Raw genomic sequence first — 22727 nt, 5'->3', positions numbered from 1 at the left:
GCTCACGGGAGAGTAATGACCTGCCTCGGCGTTGGCCTCAAAGGCTGCCACGTGGTCTCGTGGGTGGTGAAGTGGTCTGTTGTCCCCGAGCCTAAGTAGGACCCAGCTGACAGAGTGCCAGCCCTGAGCCCTCCCCGGTTCAGGGCAGGTCAGTCTGCCTGATGCTTTACCTTTTCACATCCTTTTGGTTCCAGTTCTGAAAGATGGCTGTGTTAAAAAGAACTGTTTAAAAAGTTCAGTGCCAAAGTGAGTGTGTGTGTGTGTGTGTGTGTGTGTGTGTGTGTGCACGCGCGCACGCACAGACCTGTGTATTAGGGGTTGTGGGCTTGGCTCGAAGCAGCCAGTAGCTCACGTTGCCTTTGTGGTTTCATATATTTGCCTATTAAAATGACAATACAGACATGGCACATTAAGGTTTAAGAAGCCCTTCTTTCATTAAACAAACTGACAGTGTAGGGGGTTATGACTTCGGTAATTGAAACATGCTGTTCTGTTCAAGACCAGAGCTCCATAAAGACTCTTTTCAGCCAACAGCACCCTTTGTGCCAGCAGCCTCTGGTCAAAAATGAGTGTCGGCCCTGAGGTCTGTCTCTCCCAGAGAGTGGGAAAGACCTCTTGGCAGCCTTCCGCAGCAGTCCTGGCAGCCAGAGGTCAGGGCCTTTTAAAAACCTCCCCTTCTCTGGGCTTTTGAAATCAATTTGCGAGGCAGAAAGCAGGCTGCTCTGGCCTCCAGCCTCTCCCTCGCAGCAAGGTCTGTGCTGCTGGCTGTAAATCTGAGGTGTGACTGAAGAAAGGGGACAGGCCCTGCACGTCAGGGGGAGACGGTGCGGGCTGCAGGTCTTCAGAGAGAGGCAGGGCCAGGTGCCGTTACTGAGAGCCAGGTCTGGAGGCGGGCAGCCAGGTTTGAATCCTGCCTCTGTGGGACCTTGGACAAGTCACTCGGCCTCTGTCCCTCAGTTTCCTCATCTGTAAAATAGGCCGGTACCTAGATCTGCTGGGCAGGGTTTCTGTGAGAGTTAAAGGAGTGAAAGCAGGTGAGGTGCTTGGAGTAGTGCTGGGTGCCCAGGAAAGCCGGGGCCGCTGTGACTGCCTCTGTGGGGTAAGTCCTCGCAGGACTGTTGAAGGGAATCGCCGTGGGGTACCGCGGTGGGGAACTCCTGAAGTATCGCTCTGCAGCCGGGGGAGCTGATGCCCTCCGCAGCCTTCCCGGTGACTGCGCCTCACGTCCGGCCCAGGTGTGAGCTCTCTTTCCCCTCCTCTTGCCGCAGATGTGGACGAGTGTCAGGACAACAACGGCGGCTGCCAGCAGATCTGTGTCAACGCCATGGGCAGCTACGAGTGTCAGTGCCACAGCGGCTTTTTCCTCAGCGACAACCAGCACACCTGCATCCACCGCTCCAACGGTGAGTCCTGCCAGAGCGGACCAGCCACGCCCCGCGAGGTCAGGTGGCCCTGGGAACCGCCCCGCCGCACCTGATCCTGGGGGCCTCGCGGCCAGTGCAGGGGGCTCTGGTGGCGGCTGGGGGGCGGCTTCGTGCTGCTGGTTTGGGGTCTGCGGGGCTTCCTCGCGGCTCCCTGCCTCTGCTCCTGCGGCAGGGCTGCTGGTGTCCCTGGTGCTTTAGTGTGGAGGGGGCGTGGGGCCACAGACGGGAAGACGCGCCAGAGAAGCCACTCTCCGTTCTGGGCTGGGGGCTGGCGGCGGGCAGGATGAGGGGGCCCGTCCTCTCTGGCCCCCTTCCCCCCGTGGGGGCTCGAGGTCTGACCAGGCCGAGCTGCTGGTTTCTTGATCTCAGGCGTGCTCACCGGGTCACCAGCTAGCAGGGTGTCCTTGTGGCCAGGAGCCAGCTGCCCTCTGTAGACCAGGTGGTATGGGGGGCCGGCCTGGGGGTGGTACAGAGGGGCACGGAAGACTCCAGCCAGCTGGAGTGCCTGGGGAGCCTGGAGACGGCCCCAGCCCAGCCCAGAGGGTGCAGGTGGGTGGTGTCAGGGCGGTGGTGGCCATTTGAGGCCCAAAGAAGCAGGGCTGTGAAATGGGACAACTGGTCAGAAGCCAGGACCCAGATGCTCAGAGGAGAGGGGCTTCCGGGCAGAGGGAAGAGCATCTTGGAAGCCGTGGAGGTGCGTCTTCCTTAAAATATTGGCAAGATCCAGCCATCTCGAGGCAGGCTGTGTGCTCCTGCGACCTGGCTGCTCTGAGCAGTCAAGGGAGTAGACGCCAAAGGAGGACCAGGCAGCCCCATGGCCCCAGCCTCAGGCCCTACCCCATCACTGACCCAAGACCCGGAGGAGGTGCTGGAGGGAAATCCTGCAAGGGCCTCGCTTCCAGTCTGCGGCACCAGCAGGAGGCCCGAGAGGGGTCCACACTGAAAGGCAGGGAGTCAAAAGGGCAGGTGCTGGTCTCCGGGTTGGGCCGACCGGGGTGAAGCCAGCGCTGCCGTTCCCTCGCCCTTCTTCAGGCGGCTCTGCTGCTCTGAACCTCAGCTTCCTCATCTGCAAAATGGGGCAGCGGTGTTGACCCGGCACGGGCTTTGGAGGCTGGCTGCAGATCCTGGGAGTAAAGCGCCCGTGTGCACTAAAGCTAACAGAGGCGGTGAGGTGAGACTCGGGCCCTGCCTGTGATTTTTTTAATTTGAAAACAGTTCCTAAGGTAGAAAAGAAAAAAACATTTTTAAGAAGTACAAAACCCAGGGTAATTAAGCAGAACTACATTACTGGGCTCCTTGGAAATCTCAGTGTTTTAGGCAGTTTCCTCACGAACAAGATGGCCGATAATCCTGCGCCGTGTCCCCAGAGGACAGAAGGGCCAAGTGGATACCGCCGTCCCGGGCGCCTGCCCCAGGTGCATGGTCCCGGCGTCCACGTGGAAGACCTCCCACCTGTGGGGCTGTGGGATTGAGCTGCCCAAAGTGAGGACCCTGACCCCAAATCGAGTTTCCTGAAAAGCCGATTTATGAGGAAGAGTGAGCATGAGTGGTGGTGGGGGGTGAGTCCTGCTTTCATCAGGGAGCGGGGTTTACAGGGCGCCTGGCCCCTCCTCAGCCGGGCTGTTTGTGCTCTGCTCCTTTGAAGAGCAGCTTTCCCACCAGCAGGCCTTCAGGTGAGGCTGTGCCCCGGCTCAGAGGAGGGCGAGCAGGACGGGGAGACAGCGTGATGCTGGGCAGCAGGCTGGCCCTGTTCAGAACCGGGTCCTGGCACGGCCGGGGAGCGCGGGCTGCCCTAGGGATGTCACCCGGCAAGCCTGGGCGCCAGCCAGGGCGGGACTCGGTGTTGTGGCGGGCAGCAACAGCGGCTGCCGTGGGATCACGAGCTCACTCTGTGCTGGGCCCTCAGGGTAGCCCGGCGTGGCGGGGAGCTTAAACCCTGTCAGCTTAGGCCACCTGCCCGAGGTCATACCGTAGGGTCGTGGCAGTCAGGATTGCAGCCCGTCACTCACTGTGACGAGGTGAGGCTGGTGAGGAGAGAAATTGGTGGAGAAACAGGCAGGCGCCGCAGGCCTCCTGGAGGAAGCCGCCCATGAGCTGACGCCGGGTGAGAAAGGAGAGCAGCTGTGGGAGGAGCCGGGGTGGACTAGGCGGGTGTGTATAAGGGTCCTGGGGCGGGCGTGTGTAAGGGCCCGGGTGCGGGCATGTGTAAGGGCCCCGGGGCGGGCGTGTGTAAGGGTCCTGGGGCGGCTGTGTGTAAAGGCCCTGGGGTGGGCGTGTGTAAGGACCCCGAGGTAGGTGTGTGTAAGGACCCGGGGTGGGCGTGTGTAAGGGCCCCGGGGCGGGCATGTGTAAGGGCCCCGAGGTAGGTGTGTGTGAGGGCCCCGAGGTAGGTGTGTGTAAGGGCCCTGGGGCGGGCGTGTGTAAGGGCCCCGAGGCAGGTGTGTGTAAGGGCCCCAGGGCGGGCATGTGTAAAGGCCTCGAGGCAGGTGTGTGTAAGGGCCCTGAGGCAGGCGTGGTTAAGGGCCCTGAGGCAGGTGTGTGTAAGGGCCCTGATGCAGGTGTGTGTAAGGGCCCTGGGGCGGGCGTGTGTAAGGGCCCTGAGGCAGGTGTGTGTAAGGGTCCTGGGGCGGGTGTGTGTAAGGGCCCTGAGGCAGGTGTGTGTAAGGGTCCTGGGCGGCTGTGTGTAAAGGCCCTGGGGTGGGTGTATGTAAGGGCCCCGAGGTAGGTGTGTGTAAGGGCCCTGAGGTGGGTGGACGAGACTCTCAGGAAACAGAGTGAAGGGTGGGATGGTGGGCACAGATCGCCCAGGAAGAGGGGAGCTTGGCAGGGGCCAGACATGGTGAAACATGAGCCCGAGTTTGGGTTTCGTGCAGGGGTGACCAGACAAGCTGCTCCCTCCTGAGCCTGCCGGTTTGAGCCTGCCAGTTGCCATGATGGGCGCTTGTCCTGACTGTGTGTTGACATCAGTGATAACTGTTAGAGCTCAGAGTCAGAGCATGTCCAGGGTGCTGAGACCCAGCTTGTTTTGTACCTCAGTGTTCCCCTCTGTTCCTCAAATTGAGGGTCCTCAAGTCACCTGACTCTTCCTGATGCCCTGAAGGAGCCTCTCCTGCGCTGGGCTTGATTAGAGGGGACTAGACACATGAGCAGGGTCAGCGAGGGTCTGTCCAGGCTCCCGGCCAAGAAGCTAGGCTCGGCCCTTCCGAGCGGCCCTGCCTCCCAGGCGCCAGCGCAAACCCTGACCTGAGGCGTTGGATCTGGCTGGGCTGGGCTTGGGGGGTAGGCTCTCAGTCATTCTCCATCTCCACGGGTCACGTGGCCTCTGCAGCTACTCCCGTCCCTCTGGGTTTCCTCGTCTGTACACTGGGACCAGTAATTCCTCCCTGGCAGGTGAGAGCTGGGTTAGGGGAAATGCTTTGAAGGGGTCAAGTGCAGTGCCTGCCCTAGGGGTGGCAACTCACAGAGGCAGCTTCTTCAAGCCTTTAGAGCTCATGCCTGACTTGGGGACACAGGCTGTGCTCTTGGTGGGAGGGACCCCCGAGCCTCTGAGGTCTGTGGCCTGTCCGTCTGCTCAGCACTTGCAGGAGCTGGTTCGGGCACCAGCACAGCCCACGCTCTCCTCACGCTCAGCCTCCGGCCCAGAACGCCGTGGTCCCTCTGTCACCCCACAGGCAGGATGCGCTGGGGAGAGGGGTCGGGGGGCACAGGGGAGAGGGGAGAGGGATCCAGGGGCACAGGCCGTGGAGAGAGGGGTCCAGGGGGCACAGGGGAGAGGGGAGAGGGGTCGGGGGGCACAGGGGAGAGGGGAGAGGGGTCCAGGGGCACAGGCCGTGGAGAGAGGGGTCCAGGGGGCACAGGGGAGAGGAGAGAGGGGTCGGGGGGCACAGGGGAGAGGGGTCCAGGGGGCACAGGGGAGAGGGGAGAGGGGTCGGGGGCACAGGGGAGTGGGGAGAGGGGTCGGGGGGCACAGGGGAGAGGGGAGAGGGGTCGGGGGGTGCAGGGGAGAGGGGAGAGGGGTCGGGGGCACAGGGGAGAGGGGATAGGGGTCGGGGGGCGCAGGGGAGAGGGGAGAGGGGTCGGGGACACAGGGGAGAGGGGTCCAGGGGCACAGGCAGTGGGGAGAGGGGTTGGGGGGCACAGGGGAGAGGGGAGAGGGGTCGGGGGGCGCAGGGGAGAGGGGAGAGGGGTCGGGGGCACAGGGGAGAGGGGTCGGGGGCGCCCTGGCGCCTGAGTAGGTGAGCCCCCAGGCAGCCAGTGCGCTCGCGCTCTCCCTCTCCGTGCCTGCTCCTTTCTTCTAAACTCATGTCGTATCCGTGCTCCAAGAAGGTGTTGACTCCTGGATGAACTTTTCCCTTTCCTTCCAGTGAAGAATTCTTTCCTTCATTCTGAGCAGAAGTGATTTAGGGAGGAGAAGGAGCTCCAAGAGGCCTGAAAAGCTGTGGTGGCAGCTCACTGTTTCCCCCATTCACGAGCCGGGTACCGCTGGTCCCCGGGGTTGCAGCGTGAGGAAAAGCAGGCATGGGCTCTGTGAGGCTTTCCATCTAAAAGGGGATTCAGTTCTCAGTTCCGTTCAGTCACTCAGTCGTGTCCGACTCTTTGCGACCCCACAGACTGCAGCACGCCAGGCCTCCCCGTCCATCACCAGCTCCTGGAACTTCCTCAAACTCATGTCCATTGAGTCGGTGGTGCCATCCAACCATCTCATCCTCTGTCGTCCCCTTCTCCTCCTGTCTTCAATCTTTCCCAGCATCAGGGTCTTTTCCAGTGAGTCATTTCTTCACATCAGGTGGCCAAAGTATTGGAGCTTCAGCTTCAGCATCAGTCCTTCCAATGAATGTTCAGGACTGATTTCTGTTAGGATGGACTGGTTGGGTCTCCTTGCAGTCCAAAGGTCCTAGGAGTTACTGTATAATAATGTGTTGAGAAAAAACCCTCTGGTGGGAGGGACCTGGCACTTCTAGGGGCTGTAGTGTTGTCTGAACAGTGGAGACTGTAGTAAGAAGGGTCCCCTGACCAGCCCGGTGAAGGATCGCTCCCTCACCGGCACTGATCCTGGGCCGCTGCTGTTGCCAACGGAGGTGGGTTTGAGATACGAGCTACGTGTGCCCCTCCCCCACACCGCAAGCTATTGGCACGGCCGCGCTCTGAAGCATCAGCAGAACGCCCACAGGTCCTATCTGTGCTGGTCATGGAAGGCGCCCGAGGGAGAGGAAGCCCCCTAAAACATTGTCCCCACAGTCATAGAAAGCAGGACAGGCTGGCCAGTGCCTTAAGGGGCTGTCCGTGCCACAGCCCAGCCCGGAGGGCCCTTGGGAGGCCTGCATCATGATCAGGAAGCACAGGCTCTAGGGCCCACAGCCTCGGACTGGAATCCCAGCTTCCCCACCCGTCATCCGTGTGACCTTGAGCAGGTCACTTAGTCTCTCTGGGCCGGGTCTATGAAGTGGGGATGGTCATAGAGCCTACTTCATAGAGTTAAAAAGATACTGAAAAAAAATTCCAGTAAATGTGGGCTCTTCTTATTGTTACTTATCGCAGATGAGGCAGGGCCTCCCCCTCTCTGGGCCGGTGTCCAGAGCCAGGAGCAGAGTCAGGGCCTGGGTGCTCACTGACCAGCACTCTGCTGATGAAGCCCGAGTCTCCGCCCAGTGTGGAGAGGTGGTCAGGAGTCAGGTCTCGTCGTCAGGGAGCGCTCTGCACGGGCTCGCCCGCCATGTGACCCACCGAGGGCTGCAGAGGTCAGACCGGCCCCTGCCATCCAGGAGTGCCCCTTCCTCCCCATGGAGGTGTGGGCAGTGTGCCAGGCCGTGCTGGCACCAAGACACGAGGAGGACTTCAGGCCTCTGTCTGCTGCTCCTCCGCCCCCAGCCCGGGCCCAGTGTGCCCCACCCACCCCGTCTACCGCCTGGTGCCCCCCGCAGCGCTGGCGAGATCGCCCGCTCACTGCACAGGCTGTGCCGGGCTGGCCCTCTGTGCCCAGGGGGCTGGCTGTCTCCCACCCCACCACTGCTGGCTGCCGAGGGCAGTGTTCTCCCCGCTGCCTGCGTCCCTGCAGCCTGGCGGTGCCCTGTGGGCAGGGACCGTGTTCCGTGCATCCCCGTGCCCTGCGCTGACAGGGGGCCCGTGGCAAAGGACTGAGGGAGGTCGCAGAGTGATGCCCTGTTCGCGGCGGCTCCCTGGGCCGAGGCGCTCCACCTCCTCGGGTTGTGCAGGTAGGGTCCTCGTCAGCACTTGCTAGTGGACGCTGTGGTCCCTGGGTTGAGGGGTAGGCACCCAGAGGCTCTGTGAGGCCGTCGCACTGCTGACCGCACCCCGAAGCCCCAGTGTGCTGCTTCCTCCCCCTTGTCTGATGCCCAGGAACTGGCCACAGGGCAGCTGGGCAGCCGTGTCCCTGCAAAGCCGAGGCCCACGCAGAGCAGACGCCAGGCTGGCATTCTCCCAGCAGGGACTTCACGGGTTTACCTGAATGCATTTGATGTCCTCCTGAGCCTGTTTAAACGCGCGTATAAATATGGATAGGAAACTGCACTGCCCGCCCACCACCGGCATTCCTGGTGGCACTCAGGGCCACGTTTTCACAAAGCCCAAGATCTGGCATCGAGGGTGACCCTCGGTTCAGTTCAGTTGCTCAGTCAGGTCCGACTCTTTGCAGCCCCGTGGACTGCAGCATGCCAGGCCTCCCTGTCCATCACCAACTCCCAGAGTTTACTCAAACTCATGTCCATTGAGTCAGTGATGCCATCCGACCATCTCATTCTCTGTCGTCCCCTTCTTCTCACGCCTTCAGTCTTTCCCAGCATCAGGGTCTTTTGGCATCGAGGGTGACTCTGGCTCCAGCCAAAACCAGGGATGGGAGCCAGGAGAAAGGAAGCTTGGCTTCTGCTGCATTCAGTAGAAACGGTGATGATGAGAGCTACGTTTCCTGGGGGCTTCCTGTGCCCTCAGACAAACAAACCGAGGCACGAAGAGGGTGGGCAACTTGCCCACGGACGCTGCCAGTGGCACGGCAGGCCCCACGCTCAGGCGGGCTGGCCTCTGAGCCTGCGCAGACCGTGTGGAGGTTCCCACGGGGCTCGCAGTCCTCTGTGCAGCTGGCCCAGGTGCGGAGGAGCCTGGAGAAGCAGAGATGCCCCTTCAGCTGACTCCACCTGCAGCTCCACGGGTGTGAGCGTCCCGGGTACTCAGGGCGTCTTTAAAACCCTTGGCGGTGGAGGTGTCTGGAGATGGCCTGCCCACTTCCCTGCTCTCCTCAGAGGAGCAGCCTAAGTTGGCCCAGCCTCTCTTCCCTACAAGTCACGGCTTTTGTCATGAACTCGGTGACCCAGACGGCCCCTGCTCTGAGGACCAGAAAGTCTGGGCCCGTGCGGAAGGGCCCGGCCCCTGGGCTGGAAGTAGCTCTTCTCATCCAGTTGTTGTCCCCCGTTCTACATCCCCGTCTGTAGGGGGGTCTTGCTCTGAATCCAGCAGCCAGGGGTCTGCACGCACTCACGGAGACCGCAGGAGCCTGAGGGCCCCCCGGCTCCTCCAGAAGGTCCTTGGGCTCCGTGACGGCCGTGTGCTCCCGGGAGCCGCTTCCGCCTGTGTCCGAGCCTTCAGGCGTGCTCTGGGTGATTGTGCTGAGGATGGCTCTTGGAGCTCGTCTTTTGGTTCATTAGACCCTGCGTGAAGTATTTTTAGGACCTGTTCATTTTATCTGTAAGTTTGTAATTAGAGATGAAACAATAGGTTTTTTTTTTAATCTTTTACTTTGAAATAATTATAGAGTCGTAAGGAAATGCAGAGATAGTAAGGTGAAATCCCATATACCCTTCGCTCAGGGTCCCCCGCGGTCACCTCTTACATCACTGGAGAGCCACAGGGACGCCAGGAAGCCGGCGTTAGTAGGGTGCGTGCAAATGGTTTGGACCACCTCATGACGTGTCAGAGTTGTGTACCCACCTCAGCCATCAAGAGTCAGCATTTCAGTGATATATATAGTCCCTGGTTAAGACAGGTAAAGTGTTCATAATAAACTGTCTTAACCAGGGACTATATAAATTACTGTTCAAACCAGGACACTTTCAAGAATGAAAGGAGGCGCCATTAATGGTGACCGGTCAGCAGGTATAAACTGAGACCGTCCCAAGTGAAAGAAGACATATGGTCACCCTAATATTACCTCGTTTAACCCCTGGAACCCTGCAGGGTTATTCCCATGTGCAGATAGCAAATAACAGAGGCAGAGAATGCACCCAGGGTCTCGTGGGTCCTGCTAGAAACCCCAGACAGAGGTGCAGTGACGCCTCTTTCTGGGCCTGAGTTCTGGGATGCCGTCTGGAGCAGGGGAGGGCCCCTCAGGCACCGTCACCCCCCAGCACTGTCTAACTGAGGAGGTGCCTCTGTGGCAGCGCCTGGCGGGCTGGTTGCCAGGGTTGTCCTGACCTCAGGTCACTCCTGTAAGCCTGCAGCCTCGCTGGAGAGATGGGAGACTCAGATGTGAGCCCTACCCTGCGCCTGAGACTTTCCCCATGAGGTTGTTTTGGGACTCTGCGTCTGCTGCTGCTCCCGCTCCCCCCACCCCCCCGCACCCTTCCCATCTTTTCAGCCTGTGTTTGCCCAGCTGTCCTTCCCTCTCTGGGCCCTTCACTCAGGCCAGTCTGGCATCTTGCCTCTGGCCAGGGGGGCCCCTGCCGTCTAAGCTTCTAGCTTTGCTCCGGGGGCCAGAAGAGTCAGCGTGCCTGCAGCCTTTCTTGCCCATTGGAGAAGGTTTTGCGTCCTGGAGCCTGAAGCCAGACCCAGAGCTTCAGGCAGTGAGAGAGAGGGTCAGGAGGCCGTGGTTGGCAGGAGTTTGAACTTTGCTGTGAAGGTGACAGGGGCCCCATCGGCCCCCAGAGTGGGAGTATGGTTCACATTGCGGAAAGATCACTGCCCACCACAGGTGGGCAGGGAGATGAAGCCCTCTCCTGGGAGGTGGCGCTGGCGGCCATCAAGGTCCGGAACTCATAGAGGGCAGTGTGAGTGGACAGGAGGGACAGAGGGGAGGGTGACAGGGGCGGAGGGGAGGGGGAGAGGCAGGGCAGGCAGGCCCGTCTGCCGAGAGGCCCAGTCCCCGCATCACGGCGGTGCAGAGTGGTTCAGTGGAGGTTGGGTCTGGGCCACGTGGGGCCTTGTTCTTTCTGGAACCAGGAGCTCCAGAGGGGAGCCTGGGGCCCAAAACGGGACCAGCCAGTCTCTGCTTTTCGAGAGGCAGCAGCCCGGGTCCTGCTCAGCCTCCGGCTCACTGCCCTGACCTCAGGCACCCCAGGCAGCTCACACCCAGTGTTGGCCCCCAGGCTCTCCGGCCCGCTCGGCCTGGGGCCTGAGGAGGTGGCCAGGGTAGCGGGAGTGAGGACAGGCTCAGGAGCCGGGCTGGGACGGGAGCAGGACCTCCGGAGTGTCTGATCTCCCAGCAGATGTCAGGGGTGTGGGGACAGCGGCCGTGGGTACCGCCTATCAGCCACCACGTGGCCAGGCCAGGGAAGGGGCTGGGCTCCCCCGCGGCACTTCAAGGAAAGCGCTCCCCTTAGCCACACTGAGACCCCGGAGTCGTGCAGGGGCTCTGAACCCATGGCCACCCGGGTCAGCCACAGCCGGAAGCCTTGCCCTCGGGCCCTGAACCCACTGCCCAACATCCGCACCCCCCCACCAGGACCGGGTGGGGGCTCCTCTGCAGAGGCCCCCGGGCAGCTTTCGGGCAGCAGTCCCTGGGGTTGGGTCAAGGCAGAGGGCTGGTGGTTCTCACCAGAGGCGGCTGCCCCTTCCGTCTGCCCCAGCCCTCGTCCGGGGCCCTTCCTCCACTCTCCTCAGCTGATCCTTGACCCTCCTCCGGACTTTGTCTCCTGTCCGGGTGCTCCTGGAAGCAGGAGGTGTCACCTGTCACAGCAGCAGATGTCCTTGCCGGCCAGTCCCCACCCTCTGCTCCCACGGTGCTTTCACACCCGGCTCACTGTGACGCTTGCAGCCGCCCCGGGAAGAACTTCGGGTGAGCACTGTCACCCCAGCACAGGAGGGAACCCCAGCGGGGCCCACGCCTCAAAGCAGCACTCAGGACAGGGCCAGATTTCTCCTCCTGCTCCACCCCGTCGTTGTGGCTTAGTCACTCAGTCATGTCTGACTCTTGGCAACCCGGTGGACTGTAGCAGCCAGGCTCCTATATCCATGGGATTCTCCAGGCAAGAATACTGGAGTGGGTTGCCATTTCCTTCTCTGGGAGATCTTTCTGACCCAGGGATCAAACCCATGTCTCCTGCATTGGCAGGCAGGTTCTCCAGACTCAAATGCCTGTGGACAGAGGCTCACCGTCCCTCCCAAGCCACCCCCATCAGACGTTAGTTCAGGGTCCCCTCGGTGTGCCTGGCTGGCCGGCGCCCACCGCTTCCTGGGACGTGATTCCCACATCTTGAGGTCTGGGCCAGGCCTTGACCTGGGACCCCAGCGTGGCCTCTGCAGGGTCCGGGACATTCCGGCCCTGTTCCAGGGCTGTCATCAGCCGTGGGTGCTGGGTTCCCGTGAGTGTGTGTGGCTGGGAACTTTCTCTTTTAAACGAGGGCAACGATGGCCTCTCTGAAGAATCCTCACCTTCAGCCTCAGGGCTGCGCCCCTGGCTGCTCCTTTGGGGGGCTACTCCTCATTCCCCACACCCCCCGCACTCCCTCACCCCGCCCGCAGACCAGGTGGACGGGAGATGAGGCAGCTCTCGCATTTAGCAGGAAGATTTACGGTGCTGCCGGAGAAGGCCTGTCCTGGCCCTTTGCAGTCCAGAACGGCCCTTGAGGCGGGATCAATAAATCCAGCCCATTATTTTTTACGAGCCTCCCACCCCATAAACAACTCCTTCGGCTGGTGAGCCCAGCTTCACGCCCTTCTCCTGGCCTGGTCTCCTGCCAGCCCCGGCCAGGCCGCCCTGCAGGGACCCCAGTGCCTCGTGGCCTCGGCCTCCTCATGTGGACAGTGCAGGGGTAGCTGGCCCTGGCCCCGGCTCCCTTCTCTGCGGCCTCACTTTTCTTGTCTACAAGATGGGACAAACATTAGTGTTCATCATAGAAATTGTTATGAGGACCAAAATGAGATGCTATGAGTACACTCTGTTCCCTAGTGGACTGCTTGGACCTGAAGTGGGTAAAACTGTCAGCTGTCACTGGGCCCCACTGTGTGCCAAGCACTGTGCCCAGACGGTGGCACGGGTCATCAGACCCCAGAACGGTCTGATGCCGTACGGCTGTGTTCTCCCATTCTGCCGAGAGGAGACGGAGACTGAGAAGCGATTCGTCCCCTAGTGAGTGATTAGCACAGTCAGGATCCGAACCCACGTCTTACCAGCTCCTAAGACCAACCATGCTGAATGAGCAAATGGACGGAGGGCTGGGATCAGGGGTGGCCCACTGCCTGAAGCCCCTTGCAGCCCCAGGGCCCCCCCCCTCCACCCTCTGCCTGCAGGCAGCTCCACTCCCCCGCGAGTTAGTGCGGTGGCTGGTTCCTGGGTCCCCCGAGCCCTCCGCCTTCTGACAGCAGCGGGACCCCCGCCGTGTCCCTGCGCACTCGGCCCGGCCCGTGGCTCCTCTCCCTGCGGTGTGCATCACGAGGCTGCCCTCCTGCGCCTGAGCCTCGCCTTCCCGGCCTTCCACAGCACGGCTCCTCACCAGCCCTCCACCCGCCTTCTGTTCTCCCCATGGCCAGGGAGCCCTTTTCCAGTTGCGGGCCTTAGTGTGCGCTCTCTGCTCTGCCTCAGCGGCCAGGCCCCAGTCCCCTCCCTTCCTGGAGAACTCGTCCTCATCCTTCAAAACCCACTTCACTTCATCTCCTCTCACGGAGCTGTCTCCGACTCCGGGACAAGCACGTCATCCTCCCAGTGTACACACACAGCCCCGAGGCGCTCCGTCCTCTCCTGGGGCAGCGCGTGAGCTCCTGAGAAGGGCGGGGGTGCATTTCTCACCCCCGTCTGACGCAGGGCGGGAGCAGGGCACGTGACAAAGAGGATCGGATTAAAGTTCTTTCCTGTCCCTGGCACCAAGCAGCACCAAGGCCAGGCTCGCTTCCGGGGCTGCGTTCAGCCCCTGGGTCAGCCTGCGGGTGGCCGAGGCCCCTGCAGCACGGAAGTCTGAGATGACAAGTCCAGAGACGCTCCCCCGCGCCCGGTCCATGCCCCTGCGCAAGCCGATTCCTCTCCTGGAGCCCCGTTCCTCCCTGCTCTCGTAGCCCTACCCCGTGTGACCCAGCGTGCGCCTCCATGTCTGTGCACCGAGTGAGGAGTCCACGCGGCAGTCAGTTCCGGTTAGAGTGAATGGTGGGAATCAGCGTGGGTTCCCCAAGCTGGGGGTTCGCACCCGTGATACGAGCCCTGGGAAAGGGGGAGGTGCTCCGCAGTCATTGCGTTCCTTCTGTGTGCCAGGCCCTTGTTACCCCTTGATCCTCAGAGGACCCTGGGAGGTGACAGCTGCCCCCTCATTGTGCAGAGGAGAGAGCGGAGGTGCAGGCAGGGACAGCGGGCACAGCCAGTTTGGGATGGAGCCCACCCGAAGCCCAGGTGTTGGCGGCTCCGAGCCTTGCTGTTCCCCACGGCACGAGGTGGGCAGTGGAGGTGAGGCAGGGTCGGGGGGCTGCTTGTGTCCTTGGGGAATCTCCTGCTGGCGTGCCCCCCAGCATCCTTGCAACTTCCCCTCCCGCACCCCCCAAAACTGCACTTGGGGGGGCCACTCACTTGGCCACCACATTGGCCCTTCCCACACCGGGGCTCCTCCGCCTCGTCACCTGGGAGGGAGAAACAGACTTGTGCCCTGGTCACAGCCAGTCTGTAGCCTGGGGCACGCAGTTCACGCTGCACCATGGCCACCTTTGGGGCAGGGGTCCCCAGTGCCTGGACCACGGGCTGGTCCCGGTCCTGGCCTCTTAGGAACCGGGCCGCAGAGCAGGAGCTGAGTGGCGGGCGAGTGAGCAAAGCTTCGTGGGCCAGTCCCCACCTCTCCCATTGCTCACATTACTGCCTGACCCCTTCCCCCCACCGCTTCCCATGGAGAAATTGCCTCCTGTGAAACCAGTCCCCAGCACCAGAACAGCTGGGGACCGCGGCGTTAGGGGCCCCTTGGGGGGGGGGGGCGGCGTGTGGGAAGGGCAGCCAGGTGAAGTACGGGACAGCCTGTATTTGAACTTGGGATTTCACATCAGTAGTGAATACTCTTTTTTGGCACAAACGTGACCCAGGCAACACTTGACATGCTTAAGCTCGCAATGTCTTTGTTCCTCTGAGATCCAAACTTAACCAAACAGCCTGTGTTTTCATTTGCTGTGTCTGGCATCCCTGAGGAAGGAAGCGGGCCTTCCCCCTTCGCCTCTGAACCTGAGCAGAGTGATAAGTCAGGAGGCAAGAACGTCTCAGGCCTTGCTCCCAACCACCTGGGCCTTGGAGAGGTGTGGACGTGCTCGTGGTGACGCCTAGCGGTCAGCCTGGGGAACTCCAGAGGCCAGGAAGGGGAGGAACCCTTAGCGCGCGAGGGGATGGAGGGGGCCCAGGGTCCAGGGTGAAGAGCAGCTTGGAAAGAACAGGCACTGCCGAGCCGGATAAAGGGAGCCCGGGGCGCTTTTGCTGAGCACCAGCTTCGTCTTAAGGGGGCTCAGGGACCCTAAGCTGGAGCCCTCCCCACTTTAGTACCCTTTAACGACCTCCCTCCTCCCCTCCCCAGAGGAGGAAACCAAGCAAGTTCCAGCCCACACACCTTAGAAAGGGCCACGGGAAGTGGATCTGGTAGAAACCGGGCCCGCCCCACCTCGGCGATGCCAGCCTCCCTGTGGCAACTTCTGCGCTGCCCACATTTGTCCACATGTGTCTGCGTGCACGGCCATCAGACAGGTTCCTTCCCATCTCACAGAGGCAGCCTTCCAGGGGCCCCCAGTGCCAGGACTGGCCCAGGCACTGGAGGTGAGGGGCTGAAGTGGGCTGGGGTCCACCCCTGCTTTCCGAGAAGGTCAGCTCTGCCCCTCTTATCTGCCCCAGCTCTTATCTGGCAGACCAGGAGCCCTCCAGGGTCTCAGCTCTCCATCTGTCCATCTGTCTGTCTGTCCGTGTACACACTTGCTGAGCAGCTGTGGCAAAGGACTTGGTTTTAGTTGAAAAAGCGCCCGCGACATGCAGGCACCCTGGCTGGCTCTGCTGGCAGCCTCAGCAGAGGGCCTGGACGCGGTGGTGCCGGCAAAGGTATCAAATGAGGGAGTGAAGGAATGGATGGGCCTGAAGGCTGGCCAACAGCTCCTGAACCGGAAGTGCCTCATGAGCCACTTTCTGATGTGATGGAAAGAACTCTGAACTTGAGGGACGAGGCATCAGGAGCCCAGGGGCTGGGAGCCGGAAGGTTGGGTGTGGACGCCAGGCTGACTGCTGCGTGGCCCAGGGCGAGTCCTGGCCCGTGGGCTTCAGCCTCCTTGGTGGAAAAGGAAAGGCTTCCTCCAGATGCTCTTTAAGTTCCTTTCCAGTTCTTGCTCTCTGGAAAACCGGTCCACTCTGGCTGTTTTCTTGTGTGTAAAGCCAGGTTCCAGCTTGGTTTCAGAGCTGACCAAGTTACTGAGGGGCCTGCCTCACTGTGGGTGCGACCGGCTGGACTGTGGTCCAGCCCCGGGAGAGGAGAGCGGGATGAAGGCACAGACGAGAAGTGGGCTCGTCCTGCAGAAGGGCCTGATGGCCAGGAGGCCTCCCTGTGTTCATGGCAGGAAAGCATGCAGGCAGGTGAGTGGTGAATGTGGAGGGTATGGGGTCAAATCCCATGAGGGCTGGGCGGCAAGTGCTGAGAGAAGGCGGGGTGTACGCTCAGAAGGGCCTGTCCCCCGTTGCCCCAGGGCCCTGGCCTTCTGCCTGAAGGCTGGGGTGGAAGTGGTGGGAAGGCCATAGGATCTGTGTGCCTGGGAGTGGGTGGTGGGCCCCTCGAGGAGAGGGTCAGCAAAGAGAGCAGAGCCCCGTCCCCCTGAGGGCCACCAAGGCAGCTGAGCAGGTGCAGGGCTGGGGGGCTGTGAAGTGAGCCTCTGGTCAAGTGCCTGGGACCCCTGCAGGCCTGCCATTGGGACGGCCACAGTGGGGGCGGGTCCCCGCCCCCCAACACGAGGTGGGAGCCCTCCCTCCGAGCCTCAGCGTCGTCACCTCTCAGGTGGGCCTGCTGATGGTCCCTGCCACGCAGAGTCATGGAGACAAGGACACGGGCAGAGAGCCTGGCACGTGGCCTGGCCCTGAGCCCCTTCAGGTACATGAAACCCGCAGTCTGAACCCCATGTCCCCGGTAAGGGCCACTCCCAGGGATGCAGCCTGGAGTGGGCTGGGCTCCTGGTCAGCCGGGGGTTCTAGTGTGGGGCCACCGGCTGCCGGCACCCCAGCCAGGCCCTGGGATTGCCCAGGAGGGTGTAATTCGGGGTGGGTAGGGGGACAGGATGGGAGACGAGCCCTGCATTCTGTAGACCCGGGCCTCGTAATGAGAGAGTCTGGAAGCGCCATCCAGGCGCAGGTGCTGTTGAGGGTAATCAGGAGGTCGAGGAGGAGCCGGGCAGGCAGCCCAGGCCGGGGGCCAGCAGCGCCCTGCAGACAGCAGCCAGGCCTGGGCCTGCGGACGGGCGCGTTCTGTTGTCTGAGTACTGGCGAGTGTTCTGGCATGGAGTCCAGAGCCCAGAGTGGCTGAACCCAGGCCCCTCGGCAGCACAGCTGAGCTCAGCACCAGTTCTCAGGCCTGAAATGGGCGTGGAGAAGGGCCTCAGGAGTCAAAGAGGTGACTCGGGCGTGGGCCCTTCCCCTTCAAGGAGCCCCCAGTCTGGTGGGGGAGACCCAACTAACCCAGAAGTTACAGTGAGTGTGGTGGGTTCTACGAGAGGGGGGTCCAGACGGCTGTGGAGGCCAGGCCTGGCCGCTCGTCCAGCCTAGGGACTTAAGTGGAGAGTGGAAACAAGGAGGGCTTCCTAGACGGCTGTGTAGAGGCCTGGCCGCTCATCCAGCCTAGGGACTTGAGGAGAGAGTGGAAACAAGGAGGGCTTCCTAGAAGAGGTGACGCCCAAGCGGAATCTCAAATTGCTGGCCGACGGCCGAGCATCCCTGTTCTCCGGAGCCGTGGCAGGCAGAGGTGAGGAGGATCTGGAGTGCTGTTCAAGAACTCTCAGCCTGACCCTGGGCCCTGGCTGGGGTGGGGCAGTGAAGGGACTCTGGCAATAGGAAGACGCCGTCAGGTTTATGCTCTAGAAAGTTCCCTCTGCTGCTGCCAGAGAAGGGCCGGTCTTCAAGTCACACAGGACAGACTTCCAGTTACAGCTCCCCCACGTCCTACCCACGTGACCAGGGTCAGGGTGCTCAGCCTCTTGGAATGACTCTAAGATGATGACAGAGCGGCTCGCCTTGCAGGGTGATGTGATAAGGGGCTGTGTTCTCATAGCTGCCTCTGCCCGTGACCTGGGGCCGGGCCCTGCGGACCAGGAGGGAACGGAGTGTGCTCCCGCCCGCAGCCAGCTCAGGCCGGGGGTCTGAGGACCATGAAGATGGCACTCTCTGTCTTGCGAGAGGTTTAGGCTGAGAAAGCAAAGCTTGGAGGAGGTTTGGAGTGAGAAGCTGGCATTTGAGATGGGCTTGGAGAGACAACGTGGAAAAGTGGATGTAGCCAAGGAGGGCAGGGTGGGATCGTTTCCCTGCTGCAGATCACGCTGGGGCCAAGGTGAGGAAGGGAGGGGACAGCTCGGGTTTCCCTGCCCCTCCCCCGGCAGTGAGTGCTCCAGCGCTTTCTGGAAGTCCCCAGGAGCACAGGCTCTGAAGTGGGAATGCCTGTCCCTTCCGTGTCCCTGGGGCAAGTGCCCACACCTTTCTCCGTGCTAGTCTCCCCATTTGCACAGTGGGTCATCATTCCCTGCAGCGAGTTTCTGGTGGACCTGTCTGCAGCCCGGAGCTGCCACCGTTCTGTCTCACTTGTGGGCTGCCCCTGGAGCCAGCCCCCCCAGTTTTGAATCTCTCGGTGCTTTCGTGTTCTCATCCGTTAAGTGGGGCCAGTACCTGGACAGGCACGCGCTGCTGGGGTGCTGGGGGAAGAAACAGATGACACGCGCGAAGGGTGTGGGCCAGCCTGGCGCACAGGCGCCTCCGGGCAGACGGGGGCATCTCTTGTTCCCATCGCTGCTCCCACGGGCCCATCCTTGCTGCTGCTGCCCCGGCGCCTGTCCCCCCACGGCAGAACCCTCCTGACGTTCCCTTCAGTCCCCGGTCAAAGCACATGGGAGCCCGTGTTTGTTTTTCCCTGCCTGGCTTGGCCAGCCTGCGGGGTCTGGGTCGGGGAAGGCGGCAGCTTCTCTCTGGGCTGCTTAATTTCCTACCGATGAGGGGGAAGGGGAGGTGAGCCCCTTCCTCCCGAGCTGGGGGAGGCGGGGCAAGGTCATTGTTCTCTCCTCCCCACTCTGCGTTCCCAGCTTGCCTTCCCTTCCTGAGTGTGGAAGGGACAGGGATGCGGAAAATGATGTTATTGATGAAGTCGCCATAGCAACGACCCCTGAGCGACACACATTCCAGCTCTGTTATCCTGGGCTGGGGGGGCTCCGAGAAAGGCCGGCTTCTCAGAACAGACGGATTGCCCTCAGGACAGACGGATTGCCCCCCCTGCGCCCTGCCTGCTTCAGATGCATCCGTGAACTCTGCTCTACGGAAGACACACAGCGTGTGCACACTGGTTTGGGGCAGGCAGATTCTCCCATCGCTGACCACTGTACGCACTCCTGTAGAGCTTCCAAAACTGACAGAAGGCCTTTGGGAAAATAGGCCCCGGTTGGGAAGGGTCGTGGGGTCTGTCCCAGGGCCTTATGAGGACCAGAACGCGGGGAGGGGCCATGAGAAGGAGGCTCAGAGCCCTTGGGAGAAGGAGGTGTGGCCCCAAGTCCTCATACATGGCGTGGCCCCGGCACGTTTTCCCCTCACCTGATCCAGCCTCGTGGGCTTGTGTGTGCAATTGCCACAGCCATACCCCCATCTCAGGCTTATAGGGAGGGTTAAATGAGAGTCAGAGTCCGAGCCCCCACACGCTGACTTTCGGAATGCTGAGAAGAGAGGGCTCTGAAATGTGTCCCAATCCAGCCTTCGTCCCCGTCCCCACAGAACCTGCCATCCCTTCAGGCTTCCTGGTCGTGTTCAGGGTGATTACAGTAGCACCCCTGCCACCTGCCTCCAGCTGCACCCCTGCCCCCACAAACGGCCTCCACACAGCCTCCAGAGACCTTTCTAGCCCAGAGCACATCCCCACCCGAAGCAGAGGCCCTCAAGTCCTCACCTGCCCCCAGCCAGCCTCACTGGCCCCGAGAAAGGGCCTGCATGCTGAGCAAGCACTGGGAGGCAGGTCCCCCGAGTGGCCACTGGTCACAGGTGAAAACCAAGGCTCAGGACAGTGAAGCGATGGCCCAAGTTCACGCAGCAAAGGTCAGAGTCTGAACATGGACCTCGGCGAGCCGGCCACGTGGCTGCTGCGTCCTCACAGCTCCTGCCCCATCCCGGGCAGCGAGGAGACATGCGGTCCGAGCTTGCAGGACGTAATTGGATTTGGAGGGGTTGGATCAAATTAGATTCGACCTGGCGAGCAGCCTGGCCTGACTGGCACCAGGCCCCCAAGGGCCGGGGTTTCTGGGAACAGCGCTGAAACCCTATCTCACTTCCCCGCGATGAGGGGAGACGAAGGGGGCTGTCTGCCGGACTCCGCACTGTGTGGTATCAAGATGGGGAGTGGGGCTGAGGCCGCGGGCGCCCCTGGCCCTGGGCAGATCTCCTATCCAGCTCCCAGGAGCAGGCACAATGCAAAGCAGGGGCCGCAGCAGGACAGAGTCAGCCAGGCCCGTCAGTCCCGCAGGCTCCCAGAAGCCTGCTCTGTGCCCGGTTTGGGCTCAGCCCTCTGCTCTGAAGGAGACTGCGGGCTGGCACCCATGGAGACGGCTTGCCAGCTGGACCTGGCGAGGACAGGCCTGGCTGCCTCAGAAGATGGGGCCACAGCTGGGGGAGGGTCCGAGGCCCCTTCCAGTGTGGCGCCCAGGACCCCTCGCCCGGAGCAGAAGCGCTTGGGTACGCACCCCTTGCGTGCCCTGTGGGTTCACCTTGCACATTCAGACTTCCACCGGGCCCCGTGGCCCTCAGCAGAGCCGTCCGCTACCCCTGAGGCTCCGAGGCACAGAGGAAGCCAGGCCAGGCTCCAGGTGGGGGAGCCCGCGCCCTGTTCCCTGCAGCGCCCTGCCCCACCCGAGTCCCTTAGCCCCCCTGACCCCATCTGTAAGGTGAGGGACTGAAGCGGGCCACCCTGGGGCCTCAGCCTGTAATCCAGAGCTTCCCAGGGCGTCATGTTACGTGACAGAGCCTCCTAGAGGGGCTGGGGCAGGGCATCCCAGGGCGTCGTGTTAAGTGAGGGGCAGGGACCCTGATCCCACGGGAGCCTGCAGGACTTCTCAGAGCCCTTAACCTGTGTCGTGAGCTCCCTGCCTCGGGCACCCTGAGGGGCCGCGTCTCACAGAACTGACACCAGCACGTGCCGCAGCGGTGCTTTCCAAATTCCCTGAGCCCCTTGCCTCGTCCCCTAAATAACAGGCAGCGGGTTTACTCTGCCCGAAGATAAGAAAGCCTTCACTTGTCTGTCCTCTTCCTCCCGGGTTTCTCTCCTTTCCTCCCCTCCCCTCACTTTCTCACCCGCCGCATCTCTGCTTTCCTCCAGTTACTGTTTGCTGGTCCAGGCCCTGTGCTGGGTAGTTAGGATACAGAAAAGGGTAAAGCTCAGGTCTGCCCTCAAACTAGCCAGAGTCAGGAGAGAGCAGCTGAGCAGCTCCTCGCATTTAACACGGGGAGAGTGAAGCGGGAGCCACGGCTAACAGCTTTGCTTTGTAGGGACCTGCTCTGGGCCACACACATCTCACAGTCTTCTCAGTCTTCTCGTTCGAGCCTTACGGCAACCCTTGGAGGAAAAGATGCTGACAACCCATTTCTCAGCTAAGAAAAGGGAAGAGGGCCTCGAACCAGGGACCCAGGTTCGAGCAGGCGGGTCCTGGCCCCAGCCCCTGAGCACGAGGCTCAGTCTTCCTCAGCATGTCTCGATGGTGTGAGCAGCAGGCCGGACCTTCCGTCTGGTACCTTGGCGTTTGCTCCCCAGTAAGGTGCCCTAAGCACTTGCCATGTGCAGCCAGGATTCTGGGCATGGGACACAACAGGGAGACACAGCCTCGCGGAGCTTGCTGGCTGGTGGGTGGGCCAGCCCTGGGTAGACACGCAGCGGAGGAAGTGCAGAGCCTGACCGCCTCCCACCCCTCAGCGTTGTGCCCGCTGAAGGACGGGACAAAGCCAGGGGATGAGCCGCACCCAGGGCGAGTGCATCGGGCAGCTGACAAGGGGAGCCACTCAGCTTGGGCCCAGGGAGGGCAGAGCCCAGCCCTCCGCTCTCCGCTTGCTCAGGAGGCGGCCAGAGTTGACCTTGGTCAGCTGAGAGCCTGTGGCCCTTCTGGGAGCAGCTGCCAAGGGCATGGCCAGGCCTGCTCCAGGCCACCCTGCTTCCTCTCGTCCGGTGGGGAGACTGGTGGTGGCCACTGAGGGAGAGTGAGATCTCAGAGGACAAGCGGGCAAGGGTCGGGACCCCGTGGTCACAGAGGTCACAGAGCACCCGTGCTGAGGGGCCTCCTGCTGTCTGGAGAGGCTGGAGCCGGCACTTGACTTCTGGCTTCAGCCAGAGGGACGAGGCTTCGGGTGGACTTGATGGCTCGGCAGGAGAGCTGAGGCTCCGCCTTCAGGCTCCGCAGCAGCTGGGAGAAGGACAGAGAGGAGCACAGCTTCGTCGAGGGGCTGCCCAGAGAGCTTCCCAGAGTCTGAATCCGCCTTCAGTTTTCACAGGCTCTTAATTCTGAGGGCAGTTAATAGTGACAGGTAGATTGAAGGCAGGATGAGAAGGGGACGACAGAGGATGGATGAGAGGGTTGGATGGCATCACCAACTCAATGGACTTGAGTTTGAGCAAGCTCTGGGAGCTGGTGATGGACAGGGAGGCCTGGCATGCTGCAGTCCATGGGGTTGCAAGGAGTCAGACACGACTGAACGACTGAACTGAACTGAACTGAACTGAACTGAACAGTTTATTAGACCAGCTCTGTGCCGGCTCCCTGGTTCTGTTCATCCCAGAAAACGTGTGCCGCCTGTCAGCCATCTGGGTCCCACACAGGGTTGCACAGTGAGCCAGGGATGGGAGCCCAGCGGCCTGGGTTCCAGACCTGCCATGTGAGCTGGGACATCCCTCCTGCCTCAAGGCCTCTCGCTCCCCATTTGTAACCATTTGTAAG

The 22727-nt window shown here is 61.8% G+C and overlaps 1 protein-coding gene across 2 annotated transcripts in view; it reads left to right on the top strand.

Moving 5' to 3' along the window:
* The window catches only part of SCUBE1 (signal peptide, CUB domain and EGF like domain containing 1), a 129492-nt gene that overhangs the window by 46907 nt on the left and 59858 nt on the right, over positions 1 to 22727 (top strand). For both annotated transcript variants that reach the window (XM_065924171.1, XM_065924160.1), the window contains exon 4: positions 1269 to 1403. In XM_065924171.1, the coding sequence (XP_065780243.1) occupies positions 1269 to 1403 (135 nt within the window). The remainder of the gene's footprint in view (positions 1 to 1268; positions 1404 to 22727) is intronic.

The sequence above is a fragment of the Muntiacus reevesi genome, chromosome 1, assembly GCF_963930625.1.
Source record: "Muntiacus reevesi chromosome 1, mMunRee1.1, whole genome shotgun sequence".
NCBI lineage: Eukaryota > Metazoa > Chordata > Mammalia > Artiodactyla > Cervidae > Muntiacus > Muntiacus reevesi.
Note: the sequence above shows the minus strand (reverse complement) of the source record. Positions and strands in the feature narration are given on the sequence as shown.